At 52.2% G+C, this 20,271-nt stretch overlaps 1 protein-coding gene across 1 annotated transcript; it reads left to right on the top strand.

Annotated features, from left to right (window-relative positions):
* The first annotated feature begins 1,640 nt into the window (after positions 1-1,640).
* On the top strand, positions 1,641-19,468 carry IGSF22 (immunoglobulin superfamily member 22). Its single transcript, XM_033862616.1, has 22 exons — positions 1,641-1,749; positions 3,295-3,426; positions 3,636-3,772; positions 4,977-5,076; positions 5,159-5,198; positions 5,406-5,580; positions 6,254-6,367; positions 6,899-7,061; positions 7,704-7,976; positions 8,913-9,197; positions 9,920-10,044; positions 10,133-10,274; positions 10,429-10,725; positions 11,824-12,126; positions 12,918-13,091; positions 13,304-13,432; positions 14,072-14,368; positions 14,870-14,958; positions 15,152-15,344; positions 16,467-16,766; positions 17,568-17,897; positions 19,265-19,468. The coding sequence occupies exons 1-22, from the start codon at positions 1,641-1,643 to the stop codon at positions 19,333-19,335; spliced, it is 3,978 nt and encodes a 1,325-aa protein (XP_033718507.1). The 3' UTR covers positions 19,336-19,468.
* The last annotated feature ends 803 nt before the right edge of the window (positions 19,469-20,271 follow it).

The following is a 20,271-nucleotide window of genomic DNA, read 5'->3' as shown; positions in this document are numbered from 1 at the left end:
CAGTGAGAACAAAAAGCTCTGCACAAGGGAACAGAAAAGGTACCCCAGGACCACCCCCCTCAGCCACCTGCCTGCCCCATGCCCCACGTTTCCTCCAGCCCTGGCCTCAGTCCCCCCACCCCCCAAAGCAGTGTGCCAGCTCGCTGGGACAGCTGCAGAGCCTGAGTAAGGGATCGCCCCCAGGGGGCCAGATACTTAAGGAACCAGTGACTCCTGGTGGCCCCATTGCTGGGGCAAAGGAAGAAGCAGACTGGTCAGTCTACAGCCCAGGCACCAGCTGCACCTCCAAAGCTGCGGTGGACACAGCATTCGAGGGTTACAAGGGATTGGTGACACGAAGGTAAGGCTTGCATCTTCCTTCAGGAAAGGGGCAGAATCTGCTAACTTCTGAGCCCAGAGGGGGACAGCAGGAGCTGGGACAGGGGAGTGGTCTCAGAACCCGGAGGGAGAAGCAGGCCAGGCAGAGAGATATCATGGGATGAGAGGGTTAACTTTAGCCCCAAACCTTCTAATTTGGAAGAAGGCTTTGGGGTCCCCTGGAAGGACACTGGACTGGGAGTCAAGAGGCCAGGATTCTAGTCCGGGTGACCTTGGACAGGTTATTTCTCTAACATCAGTTTCTCATAAACAAAATAGAGGTTTAAAAACCGCCACTCTGGTTAAATAAAAGATGGTATGTATACCCATTCGTTGGAATACTGTGTAGCTATTAACAAGGATGGGGAAACTTTACAAACTGGGATGGAAAGATCTGAAAGATGAAGAAAGTGAAAAGAGGGCTGAATAGCATGTATAATAGGCTACCTTATGTGTTAAAAAAGAGTAGAGACAAAAACATACTCATATTTGCATGAAGGACCTCCAGAAGGAGCCCAGAGACCACAAGTGGTTACCTGCTGGGGAGGGCTGGGAGACGGAGGGGCTTGGGAGCCGGAGGGAGCCTCTTCACATAGATGTTTATATTGTTTTACTTTTTAACTATATGATTGAATTACCAATTCAAAAAAAAAGTATAAGAAATAAAAACTCAATCTCTGTCTTTACCATGTCGCAAACGAAAGCAGAGCTGTAGCAGTGCTTTGTCACCTGTCTTAGCATTCCCTCAATGCCAGGGCTCCCCAGGGCCCAGCAAGAAGATCCGCAGTTTCCTTTCAAGGCCTGCTCCAGTGTGGCTTAGTCAGGAAGTTCCTTCTCAGGTCTGACTTCATCCTCTCCTGATAAAACCTCCAGCAGTGCCCCCCTAGTTCCATGTAGCTATCAGTAGTTATCCTCAACTCCCTCTGGGCCTTACTGGGTATGCTGGGTAAGTCTAAATCCTACCTCCTCTCCCTCCAAGTACTTGGAATAGTTTGGCACTAGTCAGTGGGGGACAGGCCCATTGGTCCTTGTAGCCAACCAGGGAAAGGGAGACACTAAGGGAAGAGAAGAGAGGCCAGAGAGAAGAGGCTTGCTGCCCAACCTCTCCTCACCCTCCCCTGTGCACAGCCATTTCCCTCTGTGTCCACCTGTCCCATCCCTTCCCCCCCACCACACACACACATAAGAACATCTCTGAGTCTCCCTCTTGCTCCCTTCCTTGTCCTTCATGGCCTCATCCTCTCCCTGGTCCTCCCAGGTGAGTGCCCACGCCTGCTGTCACCATGACGACCATTCACCACAAGGAGATGCTTCAGGAGCACGTGTCCATGGAGTTCTCCAGTTCCACCACCGACATGCAGACCTTCTCCCAGACAACCAAGATCGTGGGAGGCAAGTAGAGTGGGATGGCTGGAGGAGGGGGTCAGTAATCAGGTAGGGGCAGCCTTTCTTCCTCCAGTATTTGCGACTGCTGGGCCCCTCGAGAGCCCAAGATACCACCAGCAGCCCTTCCCAACCTGTGTTTCTAATCTGTGCTTTGATAAAGCTTAGCCAGCCAGATGCTCACCCACAGATCCAACCTCCAGAAAAAAAGCTTAGGAAAAATCAGTCACATGGATGTGTGTGAGTGATTGATGAACTCTCAATTGCTTAAGATCAGAGCCATAGGCAAATACCATCTCTGATGGTAGAATTTCAGGCATGGAGGAAGTTAGGGAGGTAGCAACCTTATCTACCTATGAATAATAATGCTGGCCCTGCCTCACTTAAGAAAGAGAAGACCTGGAGCTGCCAGTGGAGAGAAGATGAACACATAAACAACTGACTTGAGCTTCCAGGCACTCAGCCCTTGGGGACCAGACTTGGGGGAGGGCAGATCCAAGGGAAAGCTGAGAAATGGTCTCAGAGCACAACAGACTGTTTTAGTCATGTCTCTAGAGGAAAGGGATTAAAAGATGGCCAGGGACCAGGATATTGAATTCCTGTCCTCCCAGTCATTGCCCCGTCCTTCAGAGTCCTCTGTGCACAGAGGTGAAGACCAGATAAACACTTTACACCAATTCCTCCTGGCCAGTGAGGCAGAGCTAGTGGAACAGCCGGGACTCAAGACCGGAAGTTGCAAACTCAATTGACTATAGTAGCGATTCTCAGCCCTGACTGCGCATCAGAGTCATCTTAGTGTAGGAGTGGGGGGAGAGGGGAGTGAAAAAAAACAGCGATATGTGAGTCAGAGGGTTAAATCTGGTGGTTTTTTGTTTTTTGGTTTTTTAAGCTCTCCGGGGATTCTGACGTGCAGCCAGCGTTGAAAACCACTGGCCGATAGTGTCCAGGCAGGGAACATAAATGCAGAAAAAAGACTGAGGTGAACTGGACAGGATATAGTCCATCTAAAGGGACAGTCACTCTTCACCTCCCTCGCACTGACTGTTCTGTTACCATATGGGAATGTGAGTCCAGTGCTGAGGATCCAGAAGTCTGCATTTTTATGTGAAATCTCTGTTTTTAGATGTAGGGCTATTTTTTGTTTAAACATTGTAAAGGTCAAATAAAAAAACATGTGTAGACCAGGTGCAGCCTTTAGAACTCTGGTCACTATTTAATGCTACTGGGGGACCAGAACTTCCAGAAGAGAAGCCCAAGACGCCCATAAAATCCCAAAGACAAGTTTCCGTCTAAGACAGAAAAAAGTAGAACTCAAGGCTTTGACCCAATAAAGATTGACCAGGGGGTGGATGAGGCGTTGGCTCCCCTAGTGGTTGAAATTTGCCATAACACAATGACCCACCGACTCTTTAAGGACCTTGTTTCTCGGCCAGTGCTGGTCCTGCCCCCCGCTAACCTAAAATGCTCCACCGTCCCCTCAAGAAAATGTCAGCCCTCCAATTCCAGGCTAAGCTCCGCCTGTGGCCCATTCTGACCTCTCGCCCGCCGCCACAGAGGAAATCGTGACGAGGAAGTCCTCCAGCACCACAGAGTTCTTCAGCTTGGTGACCCGGAGTTCCAACATCCCTGCTGGCGAGAGCATCCCGGAGTTCGTGGATAAGCCTCAGCCGGTCATCGCGCCCGAGGGTGCGTCCCTCCCCGCGTCTCCCCAGGCCCCTGGGTGCTTCCCTTTCCTCCCCAGTGCCCCAGCCGCCACCACCACCACCATTGTCCTCTCAATACACAATCACTGGCTGGGTCGGGCCGAGGGTCCCTGCCCTGCCCAGGGCTGGGAGCAGGTAGAAGGTGCAGCTTGGAGGCTAAGAGGGAAAAAATAGGTCCTGTGCCCACTGCAGGGGATAAAGCCATGTTCCGAGTCCGGGTGCAGGGGAACCCCAAACCCAACATCTCCTGGAAGAGAGAGAGCGGCACCCCCATCAAGGAGTCCGCCAAGATATTCTACGACAGCGTTAACAAGGAGCACGTGCTGAAGGTGCGAGGTCCAGTTACCCATAAGGTCGGAGGCGGGGACCCCTGGCATGGGCTGCAGGTCCTGTCGCAAACAAGAGATCCACAATGGAGACCCAAGAACTGGGAGATGGGAAAAGGGGCTGTCATTGCCCTAGAGGAGGGGCAGGATAAGAGAAACCATGTCAGGAGCTGGGGGGTTGCCAGAGTGAGCAGGGGACCAAAATTAGGGGCGGGGTAAGGCAGAGCTAGGACAATGCCAGAACAAGGAGGGGGCAAGACCAAATGGAAGAGAAAGAGAGGTTCCAGAAGGTGAGTGAACCCAAAAGGAACGTGAAACCAAAGCTATGGGCGTGGCTAGAAGGGGCTAAAACCACGGTGGGCGGAGCCAGGCTGAGCTGGCGCGGGACCGGCACGGAGGGAGGGGCTGGTCCTAGAGTGTAGGTGAGGGTGAGGGTTCCTGGGCTATTCAGGGGAACCTTCCAGAAGAGCAATGCCAAGGGCCGATCATCCTAGGGTCTAGCTATCTTCTGCATGCAGCCTCTGGCTCCAGACCCTTTGAGGAGAGGGAGGGATGGGTCCCTGGGAGACCTAGACCTGTAATTACTCCTGTTCCTCATCCTGCCCGGACTTCCCACTGTGAAAGGCAAAGAGCCTCCCTTCTCCCCACAGACAATGGTTGCTTCCTTCTCCTCCCGAAGGTGCATTCTAGGACCCTTAGCCCCTACAGCACACACAAGCTGCCCCAGAGCGCCCCCCCCTACTGGCCACTCCTTACACAAGGTCATTCATTCGGCAAGCACTTTCCAGGAACCCACTGGTACCTAAGTGCCTTTCTACAGGTGCCAGGGCAGCCTTGTTCACCCCCATTTCCTCAGGGGCTCAGGCCAATACCTGGTACAGAGGAGTAAATCCGTGTTGAATAAAGGCGTACTCAGCCCAGCGTCAGAAACTGCAGATAAAGCTGCAAATCAGAGGAAGTCCCTGTCATCCAGGAGCTCACAGCCAAGGGGGAGAATCCAATGCAGAATCAGGCTCCAAACAGACACACGCACACTGACCGCTACCTGGCACCTCCTAATCACAGAGGCTGCTCAATCCTCCACACACACATCCAGCACTCAGCTCCTCCCCCAGCCCAAAAGAAACACCCTCCTTTCCCATCTCACAGACAGTCCCCCTGTGGTTCCCTCCCCGCCTCCCCTGCTAATGGCCTGACTCTGATCCAGCTGGAGCCACTGACCTCGGATGACTCTGACAACTACAAGTGCATTGCAAGCAATGACCATGCAGACGCCATCTACACCGTGTCCTTGCTTGTGACCGAGGGTGAGCCAGCCCCGTTCTCCTGGCCTTTCCTCTTAGGGACCAAACTCCCTCTGTCTGACCCTGTCCCTCTCTCTGTCCTCAGGTGAAGAAAAATTGAATTTCAAAAAGATGTTGAGGAAGAGGTGAGGCTGGGAGGCTCCTCTGCCTAGGGTGTGGTCCCCCCACCCTCCAGGCTAGAGCTTCTGGAAGGCCTTTCAACAGCCCCCTGAGTTAATGGCCCAGCCTCCAAGAATCCATGGAGTAGGGAGGAGCATCTCGTGGTTGGGAGAGGCCCCCTCTGTCTTCAGAGAAAGGCACTAAGTCCAAGTTTGGCACCCGCTTCCTTCCAGGGGACCCCCTCCCCCCAAGAAGCAGCAGAAGAAGGTGAAGGATGAGAAAGAGATGCTGGAGATTTTGTCCCAGGTGCCCAAGAAGGACTTTGAGAAGACCTGCATGGAGTATGGTTTCACAGACTTCCGGGGACTGCTCAAGAAGCTCAAAGGGATGAAGAAAGTGGAGGTAGAGGTCAGTGCCCATCAGGGAGCAGGGAGCTGCAGGCCAGGGGCTGGGCCTTACCGAAAGTGCTAGTGCCTGTGTGACTCCCAGTGGCAAGGTCTCCCCACCACGCACGTGCGTACTCAAGGGCATTCTCTACTGCAAGGGCAGGCAAGGAACTCAGGTCACCCTCCTTCTACCTCTTTTCTCTTCACTGCTCCCTAATGTATTTGCATGGACTTTGGAGTCAGACAGACCTGGGTTCAAAGTCCAGTTCTACTGCCTTATTAACTGAGTGAACTTGGGGGTCTCTCTGATCCTGCTTCTTCATCTGCAAAATGAAAATTATACTTTCCTTTTTCATTTGTTTTTGTGGTGGTGTTCTCATTTAGTCACTCAACAACTCATAACTGTTAAGCATCTACACTGGAATTAGAAGGCCTATGTAATGGGCCCAGGTACATAGTGACTATTCCGCAAATGGTGGTTCCTTTCTCTTCCCTTATCGTACCCGTTTCCCCCTAAATCTTCAAGTTGTTCGTTGTACGGGGAGGGGGGTGGCGGGGAGCACAGTTATCTAATCAGCCTAGTCATTTCTCCCCAGACCTTCAGGGGGCTCCTCCAGCACTGGAGACACAGTCTGGGCAGATTCCAGATTCCAGATGCCTCTGACACCTGCCTTTTTGTTACCACAATCTCTCAGACCATCCAGATTCTGAAGCCCCTGGAAGACAGAGAGACCAAGGTGGATACCACGGTGGTCTTTGAGTGCATAATGGAGCTGAAGGACCCCAATGTCAAAATGACATGGATCAAGGTGGGGAGAGCACCTAGGAAGGGCCCACCCTGGAATATCATTTTTCCTCTGCACCCCTTTCCTTCCAAGACCCTCTCATTACCCATAAGCCCTTTCCTCTCCTCCATCCCATCAAAAGGATGCCATCTGGTATGGTTGAAACTGGATGAGAGCTGGGCTTTATTCTTAGATGTTCCACCAGTTTGCTGTTTGATTTGAGACAGTTACTTCCCTTTCTCCATACCTCAGTCTACCCATCTGAAAAGGCTGGATTAGATAGTCCTGCAGGTCACTGAAGATGGACCTCTAAGAGAAAGTATCTAGTGAACTCATGCATATTAAGAGTTCAGGCCTCGGGAGAGGCAGAGACCCTGGATCCCACCGAGCCAGATGATGAGGCTAGAGAGATCTTAGGGGCCTCTGAGTGTGTTTGAGGATCTTAAAGAGGTAGATACGGCACCTTCCAGCTCAGGCTGGCTTTGGGGAATGGAGACCTCTAGAAATCTCCTCCTAAACCCCTTCATCAGCTTTTCTACCTATTCCGTGAGGCAGGATAATGAGCCACTGAGGATCCAGTACTCCCTCGGCAAGTATGACGTGAAGCAGATGGGCACCAAGTACATGCTGGTCATTACCAACGTGAACATGAACGATGCAGGCACCTACAGCCTGTCCGTGGACAAGAAGAGGATGAGTGCAAAGCTCACAGTGCTGGGTAAGAGTGTGGGCACCAGGCAGCACAAGGAGGACACAGTCAGGGTCAGGGCAGAGGAATATCCAAGGATGGGGTCCATGGGGACATGGGAGGAAGGACCATGGGGCTGTGCACAGATTGCACGGGAATGGGAGTTAATGGCGGAGAGAGACGTGGGGTATAAGGGAGAGGATTAAGAGATAAAGTGCTGTGGGGCAGTGTAGCATAGTGGTTAAGAGTACAGCTTCTGGAGTTGAACTACTGGAGTTCAAAGCCCAGCTTCTGTCACTTACGAGCTGTGTATTTGGGGCAAGTGATTTAACTTCTCTTTGCCTCAGTTTTCCCATCTGTAAAATGGGAAATAATGGTAGAGTCTACCTGAATGCTTTAATATGTGCAGAATGGCTAGAATAGTGCCTGGTGCATATCTAAAACCACATAGAGAAATATTCTTTCTAAAATTGCTGTTAACATTACTGGGGAGGAGACCATATGAACATTATGGGAGGAGACTCTAGGATTCACAAGCAGAAGGAAAGAAGGATGCTTTCCCCAACTGTGGGCTACAGGACCCAAGTCTTTATGCCCCCCCTTCACCATCCTGCCCCTCAGGAGGGATCAGGGATACAGCCCAATGAATGCCCCTCCTACTCTTTGCTGCAGATGAGCCTCTGAAGTTCTTGGGAGAGATGAAGCCAATGAAGGTGATGGAGCGCCAGACAGCTGTATTTGAGATCCACCTCTCCAAGAAAGTGCCCAACTTTGTGTGGAAGTTCAATGGAAAGGAGCTGAAGAGGGATGAAAAGTATGAAATCACTGTGTCTGAGGATGGTTTGACCCACACGCTTAAGATTAAGGATGCCAGACTCAGTGACAGTGGCGAGTTCTCTGCCGAGGTGGGGGACCTGGTTCAGAAGGCCCAGCTCACTATTGACCGTGAGTGTTTGGGCCAGAGCTTGAGGGGTGGGCTTCATGCCACAGCAACCTCCATGTGAGCATCTATCCATCCATCCATCCATCCATCCATCCATCCATGTATCTGTCCATCTCCTCCTTGCAAGGCCCTTTGATGGCTACTAGAAAGATAGAGAGTTCTCTCTGCTAATTCCTAGTCTAGTGGGAGAAGCAGGTGTGGAAATGGAATTAGAACAGAAGTTCTTAAGCAAGGAGTCAAGACACTCTAGGATCTTACTATTGGCTGGGAGATCACAGGTCAAGAAATTATTAGCCTTTATGGCTCTAATATCATATATTACAGCACATCACTCTTGACTACTTACATTCTTATATTATACCTAGTTTGGAGAGTTGCACATGATGGTGGGTCATACATGTGAACCACTCTTGACACAAGTGACATGGAACAATCATTGCTGTGATTGAGGGAGACATGGAGGCTGTGAGAACCCAAAGAAGAGGTACCACGTGGCAATGTCAAAAAGGATATGATGAGATGACGGCAAAGCTTTACCAAGTAAAACAAAAAGGAATTCAGTTTTCAGGGAAGGGGCAAGAGAAGAGGACATTCTCAGGAGAGGGAATAGCATAGACACCAGAGAGACAATGCAATTATGGCTGGAGTTCCAAGGGGACATTAGAGATACTGCCTGCAGTGCCGTGAGGAGGTGAAAGCTGTTGTCCCATTTTACGTATGAGGAAAGTGAGACTTAGGGAGTGAATGCGCTGCATACAGTCACTGGCAAGTAAGAGGCAGAGCTGGGACCCTCCCTGCCGGGTACCTCTGTGAGTCGGGTACACACTTCATGTCACAAGGCCCTGTGGTTTCTAGGGTCAAGAAGAGGAGCAGGGCAGCATCTAGCTGCAGAGAAGGAGGTTGGGAACAGGACCAAGTGTTTGTTTGTCTGTCCATAGGCATCCCTATAAAGTTTGTGAGCACCCTCAAGAACGTGCGTGTGAAAGAGAGGAGTTGTGCGTGCCTTGAGTGTGAGCTGACATCCAAGAATGTGACCCTGCGCTGGAAGAAGGACGGACAGCTGCTGGAGCGTAGCTCCAAATACAGCATGAACCATGAGGGCAAGCGAGCGGAGCTGGTCATCGAGGATGCACAGCTCAGTGACAGTGGCGAGTACACTGTGGTGGCCATGCAGGATGGGGACCCCATGGAATACTGCAGTACTGCTGCAGTCACTGTGGAAGGTATACGCCCACCCTGTCAGTCCCCACTGACCAAGCCCCCAGCCCTAACAGTTTCCTACTGTGGACACCCATCAGTCCCCTGACTGACTTCAATGCTCCTCCAGACCATGATCTAATTCTACCTCCCCACTCTGACCGCCCCCATCTCCCAAATTCTGACCATCTCTACCTCCTAGACACTGACCATCCCTCATCTTTTGAACGCTATCCCCAGTCCCTTGACTTCATCCATCCTTTACTTCCAGACTCTGACCATCCCCAGCAAACTTGGTCACCCCACACCCCTAGACCCTGACCAGCCCCTACTCACTATCCCTGACCACTCCTCACTGACTCTGACCACCCTCAACTCCCAATAAACGCTGGGCATCCCACAGAACAGCATAACCAGCTAAATATCCCAACTCCATTAACCACCTGCATGCCACCATCTAGTCCCCTTCTTCACCTGAGCATCCTATGTCCCCACTGACCATCCTCCGATGATCAGCCCCCCATTAACCATCTCCCAGAATTCCCAGTTGCCATTTCCCAATGCCATTGACTTTTCCCCAACCGCCCCCCACCTACCTGCTCTAATGCCCCCACCGACCATCACCCACTTGCCCATTTCCAAACATCTTGCTCATCATAAATGATTTTGATAGATGCCACCAGCCCTTTTTCCGTAAGTCATTTCCACCCCGATACCCTAACCCAACCCCTGCCCCCTTTCTCTCGAGAGCGGCTGGCCACCGTGAAGAGCGGGATGTCCGACGTGCACGCGGCCACCGGGAGCCTGGCTGAGCTGTGCGTAGTGCTGAACGACGAAAAGGTGGATGGCGTGTGGCTGAAGGATGCTGAGGAGGTCCGAGGCAGGGGCCAGGGAAGGGAATGAAGGATGAAGGGGTCGACCGGGCATACACTCGCAGTCATGACCGCCCCTCGCCCCGCAGATCACGGACTTGACCGGCGCGCAGATCGTGAAGCAGGGTGCGGTACACAAGCTTATCTTCCCCAATATGGGGCCAGAGCATGAGGGCAAGTACACATTCAGGGCCAAGGGTGCAGAGAGCGAAGCCTCGGTATTTATTGCAGGTAAGGTCGCCGCCCACTATGGACAAAGCTAGACCACGCCTGGCCCGCCCACCTACTCCTAGCTCCTCCCCCATCCCCCATGGGCTCCTCCTCCACCCCTCGGCTCCTCCCGCGTCCCTGCTCTTCGAGCCTTCCCTGCCGCCCCTCCCTGCAGATCCTCCAACCATCGACCCATCGGCACTGGAGGCACTGGCCGCGCACCCGGTGACCGTGAAGGTGGGCCACACCGCGAACATCAAAGTGCCCTTCCGGGCAAAGCCGCTGCCCAAAGTGACGTGGTACAAGGACGGCATGGAGGTGACGGAGGAGGAACGCGTGTCGATGGAGCGTGGGGAAGACCAGGCGCTGCTCACCATTTCGAACTGCGCGCGGGAGGACAGTGGCATCATTATGCTCAAGCTCAAGAATGACCATGGCTCCGCCACAGCCACGCTGCACCTCAGCGCGCTGGGTGGGCCAAGACCCTGGCTTGGCTGGGCTGGGGGCGGCACGCAGGCTGAGGAGAGAGCTGGAGTTCGGGTTGAGAATGGGAATGAAGTGCTGGCTTTGCAGCCAGAAGACGCCCATTTCCTAACTTCCTAACTAGGTGGCCTTGGGCAAGTCCATTAACTTTCCTGAGCCTCAGCTTCTCATCTGCGACAGGGTGGTTTTTTTAAAGTGCCTATTTCAAGTGAATTTAAAGACTATAGCAGAGTGCACAGCACGTACTTGACCTTCAGATGTTGCTGAAGTATTGTAACTGACTTGGAGATGAGGATGTGGTTGGAAGTAAGGTGGAAATGAGGTAAAAGAGAGGTGGAATTTAGGATGAAAGTGAGGTTCATTGCGAAGAATATTGGAGTTGGAAGTGAAATGGAGTGAGGGGAGGTGAGATAGGGTTGAGGATAGAATGAAATTGGAGAGAAAGATGGAATGAGGGTGGAAATGGTATTTGGGATGAGTCTGAACATAAAGTTAAGGAAAGCCATGAGGAGCTGGCCTTAGTGAACTCATATTCAACATGCAACACACACACACACACACACACACACACACACACACCAGCATCACCTCCTCCACCTGCATCTCCATCAAGCTGTGGGTTTGGATGGATTGGGTTTCAATTCAGTTTGGCAGTATGACTGAGCACCTCCTCTGTGTTCTCAGTACTGAGGACACAGGGATGAGTTATCCCCAGCAGTCCCTCAACCCAAAAGGGATAAAAACCGGCAGACATGTAATTATAAAATAAACTGTAATAAAAGAAAGTACTGGAGTTCTGGAAGCTGAGAGGCGGGGAGACCTTGTCTGGAAGAGGTAAGTGGGAATTAGCTGAGGCGGGGGTCCCTCAGGTCCAGTTCACTCATTCCTAGGCGGACAGGAATCTCGGGGGGCGGGGATCAAGACATTTGGGCAAGTCTTAGGAAAACAGTGACAGAGGGAAGGGCAAGGGATCCGCAAAGCTCAGAATCTAGCTATGTCTCAGTCTGGTGGACCTCCAACCAGTGGGATGAAGCCCTTCTGGCCCTTTGCTCCAAAGACACATTCTGATGCTCTCTTCTGTCCTTAGACCGTCCCAAGCCTCCCCAAGGCCGGGTGGAGTTCCTGGAGCTCTCGGGTAATTGTGTGCACATGAAGTGGAAGGCCCCGAAGGACAACGGCGGGCGGCCTATAACACAGTTCATAGTGGAACGGAAGGCAGTCGGCAAGAAGTCCTGGATTAAGATTGGTGAGGTGGACAGCAAAGTCACCAAATTCTCCACCAACAAGGTGGAAGAGGGGAAGGCCTACCAGTTTCGTATCCTGGCCGTCAATTCGGAAGGAGTGAGCGACCCGCTGGAGACAGAGGAAGTGTTTGCAGGAAATCCTATTGGTCAGTGAGATAGCCCCGTGCTCAATGGGGACCTCAGGGGCCACCGTGGGGACCTTCAGCCGGTGAGGAGTGCTGGTCTGTGGGAGATTCCACAGGGTCATCTCTAGCTGCCCCACGAGACAGATGGCTTCTAGAGTAAGAGCAGAAGATCGTTTTGGACGGGAATTGTCAACTTTTTCCAGTCAGATCACATGCACAACACACTCCCGTGGGTACCTCCAGAACTGTGCACGGTTCCAGGGAGATAACTCCACTTGTTTCTCCATTCCAGAAATCATCCCATACGCAAGGGAGAGTAATGTTGCTTTAGGGATAGCCTTGAATCCACTCTAATTTTTTTTCCAAAGAAAACCCTTGACAACATTGGCATTTTAATTATGATCACTAGTTAATTACTTGCTACACTCCTCCCAACTGATCTCCATGTTTCTGTGTGTCAAGACAGTACATTAAAAACTGTGCCACTGGGGATGCCACAGGTTGGAAAATTCAAGTTGGCGGCTCTCTATCTTGGCTACACATTAGAATCACTTGAGGTCTCTTAAAAAATGCTGATTCCTGGTCTCCACCCTAGGCCAGCTGAATTAGAATATGAAGACACAGGACCCAGACACTAGTTTTTGGTGGTGTTTTGGGGTTTTTTTTTTTTACTTCCCACATGACATTAATGTGCAACCAGAGTTAATCATTGGCTTAAGTTTTTTTAAGGAAGGAACCAGAGCTCAGCATGGGGTGGGCAACTGTCTACATGCTCCCCCACCTAACCTCTGCCCTCTCTCTCTCTCCCACAGAGCCCCCTGGTCTTGCCTCCCAGCCCCAAGTGACTGACGTGACCAAAGAGGCTGTGACCATCACATGGAACGCCCCCACCCAAGATGGGGGAGCCCCAGTGCTCGGCTACATTGTGGAGCGGAGGAAGAAAGGCAGTAACCTGTGGGTGCCATTCAACAAGGACCCCATCCAGGGTGAGGTCGAGGGACAAAGGCCCAGGAGGGACCAAGGGAGACTTTGTTGGGTGGACCCATGTTCCCGTGCTGCTCTGAACATACTCCCTCCTCCAACTCCTTTGTGGGTTTTCATAGCATCTCATGACCCCCTCTTCCACATCTACTCACTCTATGGTCTCCTACCACGTGGACCACCCCTGGCCTCATTACCCCTCAAATTCCCATTTCAGGCACCAAGTACACTGTGGATGGTCTCCTGGAGGACACAGAATATGAATTCCGAGTTGTAGCTGTGAATAAGGCAGGCCCCGGACAGCCTAGTATGCCATCCAGCTCAGTGGTAGCCAAGGACCCTGTCAGTGAGTATGGTGCTGCCAGGCCCCAACACATAGTGGAATTAGCCATTGGAGGTAGAAAGAGGATTTCTTCCCGGGAAAGTCTAACAGGAGTGGATCACACAGTCTCCACTCTCTGGGAGCCGCCAGCCTGATAGAGGGACAAGATTCACACACAAGAGAAAGCCAGCAAATAAAGATTGAGAGTCAGGGACAGCGAGGAGGTGGGTGGAAAAAAGTTTTTATCAAATGTTGAGTATGTCTGGTTAGGGGAGGTAGTAGAAGCATGTTTGAGGATTGAGCAGGGGTGTTGGGTAAGTGGTTGGGTGGGTGCTGAGCTTAGGTGGTGAGAAGGGGAGATCACGCATGAATGGGTGTGGTGCAGAGGGCTGAGCTAAAGGCTAGAGTTTTGAATACAGAGGGGTTGAGTGTATAGTGTATATTGAATTTGGAGGGTTTTGACTTCAGCGTGAAAGTATTGAGACTGAGAGAATTCAATTTAGAGGTTGTTGAAGGTGAAAGCCTGGGTATTGAGCGTTTTAACTGTGAGTGTTGAAGGTAGAGGTGTTGAAAGTTAAGTTTCAGGGGTATTGAGTGCAGGAATTGGGCATGGCGTTGAGTGGAGAAGAATCTGGGGGCTGACTAGTTGTCTGTGTCATGCAGAACCCCCGGGCCTGGTGCAGGGCCTGCATGTGTCGGATTCCTCCAACTCCAGCATCTCCCTGGCCTGGCTGGAGCCTGCCGAGGGAGACCCACCCTCTGGCTACATCCTTGAGATGCGGGCTGAAGACACCAAGGAGTGGTCCAAGTGCACAAAGATCCCCATCTCGGGCACCTGCTACACAGTAGGAGGCCTCACCGAGAGGCAGAAATACTTCTTCCGAATCCGGGCTGTGAACGAGGCTGGGTGTGGGGAGCCTGTGGAGCTGGACGAGGGGGTCCGTGCCATGCCACCACCAGGTGAGGGATGCAGACAGGGCTGGAGTGTAGGCCCCAACATCCTAGCTCCACACCTTCCTCTCTGGGACCTCATCCCACAGGAGAAAACTGGGCAATGCTGTGATCAACAAAGAGTCGTCCATGCTTGTGCCTGGACAGAGCTAGGGATAACCCCAGGGCCTTCCCTGCCAAAAACAAACAAACAAACAAACAAAACAAAAACCAAAAACCCCACTCGTTGTGTGCCGAATAGTATCTACTGTGTGCCAAGGGAGGTGTTAGGGATTTAGAAAAAAATAAAACACAGGACCTGCCCTAAAGAGTCTTATATAATAATAGAGGGAGACAGATGAGAAAAAATAAATAAATGCTTCACAGCATCACAGGGTTGCTAGATGTCTGTATGGCCTGTAGTGAGAGCATGAAGGAGAAGAGGTTGGGAAAAGCTTTGGAGGGGAGGCTTAAAGCTAAGTCTTCTGGAAAGAGTGTTCCATGCTCCCATCTCTGTCTCCTCCATCTCAGCTGCTCCCAAGTTTGACCTCAGTGCCCGGCTGAAAAGTCACATGGTGGTTCGCGCTGGGACAGCCCTCTGTATCCACGCCGCCTTCTCTGTGAGTCCTACCCTGGCCCCCAGACGCCCACCACTTAACCAAGTTGGCTGCTACAGCTGTCATAGTCTCTGCCTCTGCCCCTCGCCAGACCCCTGGCCTCAGAGCCTGGCAGGAGACTCCTGGACAGTGGGATAGGGCCTGCCCCCAAATACCACCCAGGTGACCCCTGGTGCCATCTCCTGTCACCACCCAGGGCTCACCACCACCCAACGTGATCTGGCTGAAGGATGGCGTGCCCACCAAGGGCAGGGAGGCCATCACCAAGAGCAAAAACCACTCCCAGTTCCTCATCAGCAGCACCAAGCGCTCCGACTCAGGGGTGTACCGCATCTTGCTCCAGAATGAGTTCGGAGAGGCGTACCATGACATCCACGTGCGTGTGGCAGGTATGACAACAGGTAGAGGCCTGGGGAGGCATCGCTGCACACGCTCCCTAGGGCTGCTTGAGTCCCTACCACTGTAAGGTCATGCCTTAAGGTAGTCAAGGCTTCTTGGGCACCACAAAGCAAGACTTTATCAGCCTTTGCCTTAATGCGGAGGGTTGTTTTCACTTTTTCTCAGTATCTTGAAGCCCCAGAGGCATTGAACTAGGACCCAGCCCTTGTTTCAGTCTCAGTCATATGTGGAGAGCTTCGGGGCATATGCAGAGTAGGGTCTGTGAGCATAGAGAGAGCAGAGAATGGGTAAGAGGCAGGAGGGACAGATGGAGAGGAATCCATTAAAACTTGGGGTGATTTGCCTATATGTTATTGGAAATACTTTTAAAGTTTGTGATGTGGTCACCGAGAAAGCCTTTTGGGGGGAGCTTCACAGTCCCACAGTGTCATTGCCATCCAGCTTCATTAGAATTCTTGAACCACAGCTGAAATGAGCCTTCTGTTATTTTTCAGTCCCCCCAATTTTAATAATTTAGAATTTTAATAATAAAGGTGGTGAGTAAACACTTTGGAAAGAGCCTTTTCATTATCTTAGGTTGCAGGAAACTTTGTAGGTTTTGAGGTTTAACACATTGTGTATTATTAAATTTACGTTAATCACTATGCCAAAGAGTATGTGACACATTCTTCTGCATTGATGCATTTTGTACCCCTCTCCATTAAAATCATAACAGCCCCCCCAGATTGGGTGGCCTCTTAGAGACGGCTGGAAGCTTTATAATAAAGCCCTAAACCCCCAAGAGAAGAATGGGTGAACTTTTATTGAACAGCTCCTACATGCCAGGCACTTTACGCAACATTTCCATGATAGTTATTGTTAGCCTCATTTTGCAAATGAGGAAATGGGTCTCAGAAAAGATAAGTAACTTTGCCAAAGTTCACAGGGCTAGTAAATGGCAGAGCTACACTTCATAAATAGTTCTTTCTGACTCCAAGACCCCCAGCTGCCTGAGAGTTAGAAGAAGGTAAGGTGCCCCATCCCATCCTCCTTAGGGCTTGGCAGGTAGCAGGGGTGGGGGCACGATACTTCAGCCCCCCCAGGGTGGCTGATGGACCTTCGGACCCTTCCAGATTTTCCGCAGCCACCCACAAACCTGCAGCTGTTCGAGGAGGTCCCCAACACGGTGACTCTGACCTGGAACCACAGCCCCGACGTGCAGGAGGACAGCGAGGCCCACTACGTCATCATGAAGCGGGATGCCAGCACCGCCACCTGGTTCACTGTGGCCGAGCACGTCTTCAGCAACAAGTACACGGTGACCGGGCTGCTCCCCGGCAGGAAGTACTACTTCCGGGTGCTGGCCCGGAACGAAATCGGTGACAGCGACCCGCTGGACTCCAGGGATACCTGGCTCGTCAACAAGGACAAGAGTGAGTCTGGGGACTTGGGGGTTCAGGTAACGTCTGGGATCCCTGATGGCGGGCATGAAATAAGGGTTGCAAGGGGTACCCAAGATTTGAGGTAAAATCTGAGGAGCACTGAGGTGAAAGGGTTAATTAACATCAGGGACCCGGGGGAGAAAAGCAGAGGCCTGGAAGCCTAGGGGAGGAGATTCCTGCGGGGTACACTGAGGGGTGGGATTAACGCGGAGGGGGGGTGGGGAGGTCCCCTTGGGGGCGGGGATGACAGTGGGGTGCCGGAGGGTGAGGAGGGGTTGTGGAGCTGAGAGGCTGGCTGAGGACCTGACTGAGGACTCAGGGAGAGTCCAGGGAGCAGGGATGACATCCAGAAACCCTGGAGGGAGGGCATTAAGGGTAAGGATAGCTGCGGGAATCTTGAAATGAGGGCCTAAATTGGAGAAAGCAGAGACCGTGGAGGCTGCGAGGGCGTTGGGGAAAGCTTGGATGGGGAGTTAAAGGCCAGATAACAGCTCGGGTCCGGAGGCTGGCGGCTGGAAAGAAGTCTAGGACGCCCGGGTCTGGAAAAGCGTAAAACCCCGCGGACCTGGTTTAGGTCTTGGAACCCATGGGGGTAGGGGGGTGGCGGAAGGGAAAGCTTAGGAACCAGTATAAAGTCCGGGCCCCAGAGTTGATAGCGCGTGGGAATCTAACCCAGGTCCTCAGGGTTCCCTGAGCTGGGTCACCGGGGCGTCTTAGGAGCACTAAGCCGGCGCCCGATGGATGGGGGCCTCGGTGTGCGCTCACCGCCCTTCGTGTCCCATCCGGGCGCAGCCGAGGACCAGAGCGCCAAGCTGAAGCCGTACCAGCAGAAAGACTGGCGCCACGCGCCGCGCTTCCTGACCCCGCTCAAGCCGCACACCGTGCTGCGCGGCCAGGACTGCACCATGACCTGCGCCTTCCTTGGGAACCCACGGCCCACCGTGACCCTCTACAAGGGCGACGTCAACATCACGGCCAACTCCAAGTTCTGGTACAACTCCACCAGTGGTGTGTGCACCATCGTCATCCCCACCTGCACACTCAAGGACAGCGGAGAGTACAGCGTAGTGGTGGAGAACGAGCTGGGCAAGGACCGCAGCAGCTGCACGCTCACCGTCTACGGTGAGGGTGCAGCGCCGGTCGGCCCGGGACGGTGAGGGTGCCTGGCTGTGTCCCGCGTGGGGCGGAGGCGCAAAATGGCAGCCTCCTGAGCCGTTGATCAGCTCTTTTCCTATGGCTGGCGCAGGCTTTTATTTAATCTGACATGGAGTGGTGTAAACATTCTCCAACTGGCCATAGTTCGTACCACTGTCCCATCTTCTCGATGTCATTTGTTATGTGCCTGGCCGCTGCAGACTTGGGAGTTTGCAATCCCTCAGTAGTCTGTAGTTTGCAACCCTTGGTGGGCCTAGACTTGCATTTGAAAAAGACGCCAGTGATCAGGCCTAAACCAGACTTACCAATCACAATCTCCCTGGCAGGGTTCTGGAAGGAATCTTTATGTTTACAAATTTTGCAAGTGGTTCTGATGTGCAACCAAAATTGAAGACTACTGGTCTGAGATAAGGATAGATGGGAGGCACTGAAGGGAACCTAGTGGAGGGAAGCCCTCCCTCTGCACATACGTGTGCTATGTTTCTGCTCATGGGTGCACATATAGGGGAAATATTCTGTTTCTTCCTACACACTCTACTGTCTTCACAGCTAAACAGCCAGTTGCATGAACTGTCTAAATGCAAAGATGACCTGTTTTGCTCCTCTTTGTTTAAACTCCCTCCTAGCTTTCCCATGATCCTTTAGATAAAAATCACAATCAACAAGCACCCCCCCCCCACCATCTACCTCTCCAGCCTCATCCTCTGCCACTCTCCGAAGTCTCCATGGCACACTATTGGTGTCCATGGTTTCCATGGTTACAGATGCTTTTTTTTCATCCTGTTATAGATGCCTTTCTCTGGGGAAAGGACCTGGTCCTGTTGCTCTGTCTCTCAAGTACTCAGCTAAGTGTCTGGCATTGAGATGACGCCTCCACAGTGGCTGCTGAACTGTGTAACAGAACTAGGCCAGGGAAGGCCCTGTGGGAGTCATCCAGCTCTCATTCCACAGCTAGAGAGATCCCTGACAACTTAATTCTGGTTGTAAGCACATGGGCACAGGGCCCTGGCTCCAACACTCACCAGCCATGTGACCTTGGCAAGCCACTCTGAGCTTGTTTCCCCATGTACTGCTTAGGGCTGTCATGAGGATTAAATGAGATAGTGCACAGAAGTTCCTGGCACAATGCGTGGCAAAATACGAAATGCCGAATAACTGGCAGCTCTTGGCCCCACACACCCAGCTGACCTTGGGAGACTGGGGCTGGCAAGGACTGAGGATTCCGGGCAGGGTCCAGCCCCTGGTTCCTGCATAGCGACTGCAAGTCCGGCAATTTGGAGTTTCCCTTACCCCAGCATCATTCACACTAACAAATACTTGCTTTGCTCTTTCAGACAAAGATGACAAGGCAATTCTAGCCTCCGTCACTGAGAGTCTGCAGAAGAAATCAAAGTACCTTATGTGAGCTCCAGCCCAGACCAGGCATCAGGAGGATGCTGTGATGTGCGTGGGGCTTCTTGGCCCATCCTCTGTGTGGTCCCAGCGAGAGAGACCTGGTTCCCTCTGTGGTGCTTGTCAATGTAAACATTCAGTGAAGGCATGGGACAATAAACTGAGTGAGTGCGCCTGTGCCTGTTCCTAACCATGGTGTGCAGCAGGGACCAAGGAGATAGACGTGGGCGTAGGATGGGGATACACAGAACCACGACCCCTGCTCGGTCCAAACCCACCCACATGGGGAACGACCAGCCCCCTTCTGACTGGGCCTCGCCTTGCCTTCCCCTCCTCCACAGCCACACTGCACCCTGCCCTCCCTCCGGGCATAGAGGGCAAAGTCTGCATCTTTCTCCCCATCCTGCCCTTCCCATTTCTTCACTCCAGGTAGGTGTGTCTTCAGAGTTCAGGGGTTGGAAGGGATCAGGACCTTGCCTCTTCAGTGTCTGGGGTTCCCACTATTTGAGAATTAGAGCATCTGAAAGCTAGAACGGATTGGTCAGCCTGCTTGCCGGCTTTCAAACTTATGTTTTGCAGCAGAAAACCCTTCCTTGAAAAAAAAAAATTCTTAAGAACCTACTGGACCTGAAACAAGGATGGGGGTCTTTGAGCCTCCCTCCTCTACTTTATTCTTTTGCTAGCTCCCACTAGCAGGGATCTCTGTAAAAACCCCAGTTTGAAAATCACTGATTCATTCAACACCCATATGGGGCTTGAGTGTCTTTATCACATCCCCACAACTGTACAACCCCTCTACTGATGGCGTATTCACCACCACCCAAGGCTTCCCTTTTTACTTCTGGGTCAGGGCACTGCCCATTAAGATGCAAATGCCCCTGGAGTGGGGTGACACATTATTCTGCCAGGGCTTCAAATGTAAAGTATGAACCAGACAATCTAATCTCAT

This window comes from Tursiops truncatus, chromosome 8, assembly GCF_011762595.2.
Source record: "Tursiops truncatus isolate mTurTru1 chromosome 8, mTurTru1.mat.Y, whole genome shotgun sequence".
Classification (NCBI taxonomy): Eukaryota; Metazoa; Chordata; class Mammalia; order Artiodactyla; family Delphinidae; genus Tursiops; species Tursiops truncatus.
Note: the sequence above shows the minus strand (reverse complement) of the source record. Positions and strands in the feature narration are given on the sequence as shown.

Bases quoted from the DNA above. Each gene is read 5' to 3' on its own strand.
- IGSF22 (XM_033862616.1), top strand. From the start codon at position 1,641: ATGACGACCATTCACCACAAGGAGATGCTTCAGGAGCACGTGTCCATG. The intron at 5,199-5,405 runs GTGAGGCTGGGA...GCTTCCTTCCAG, and splicing joins AAAAAGATGTTGAGGAAGAG to GGGACCCCCTCCCCCCAAGA. The intron at 13,433-14,071 runs GTGAGTATGGTG...TGTGTCATGCAG, and splicing joins GGTAGCCAAGGACCCTGTCA to AACCCCCGGGCCTGGTGCAG.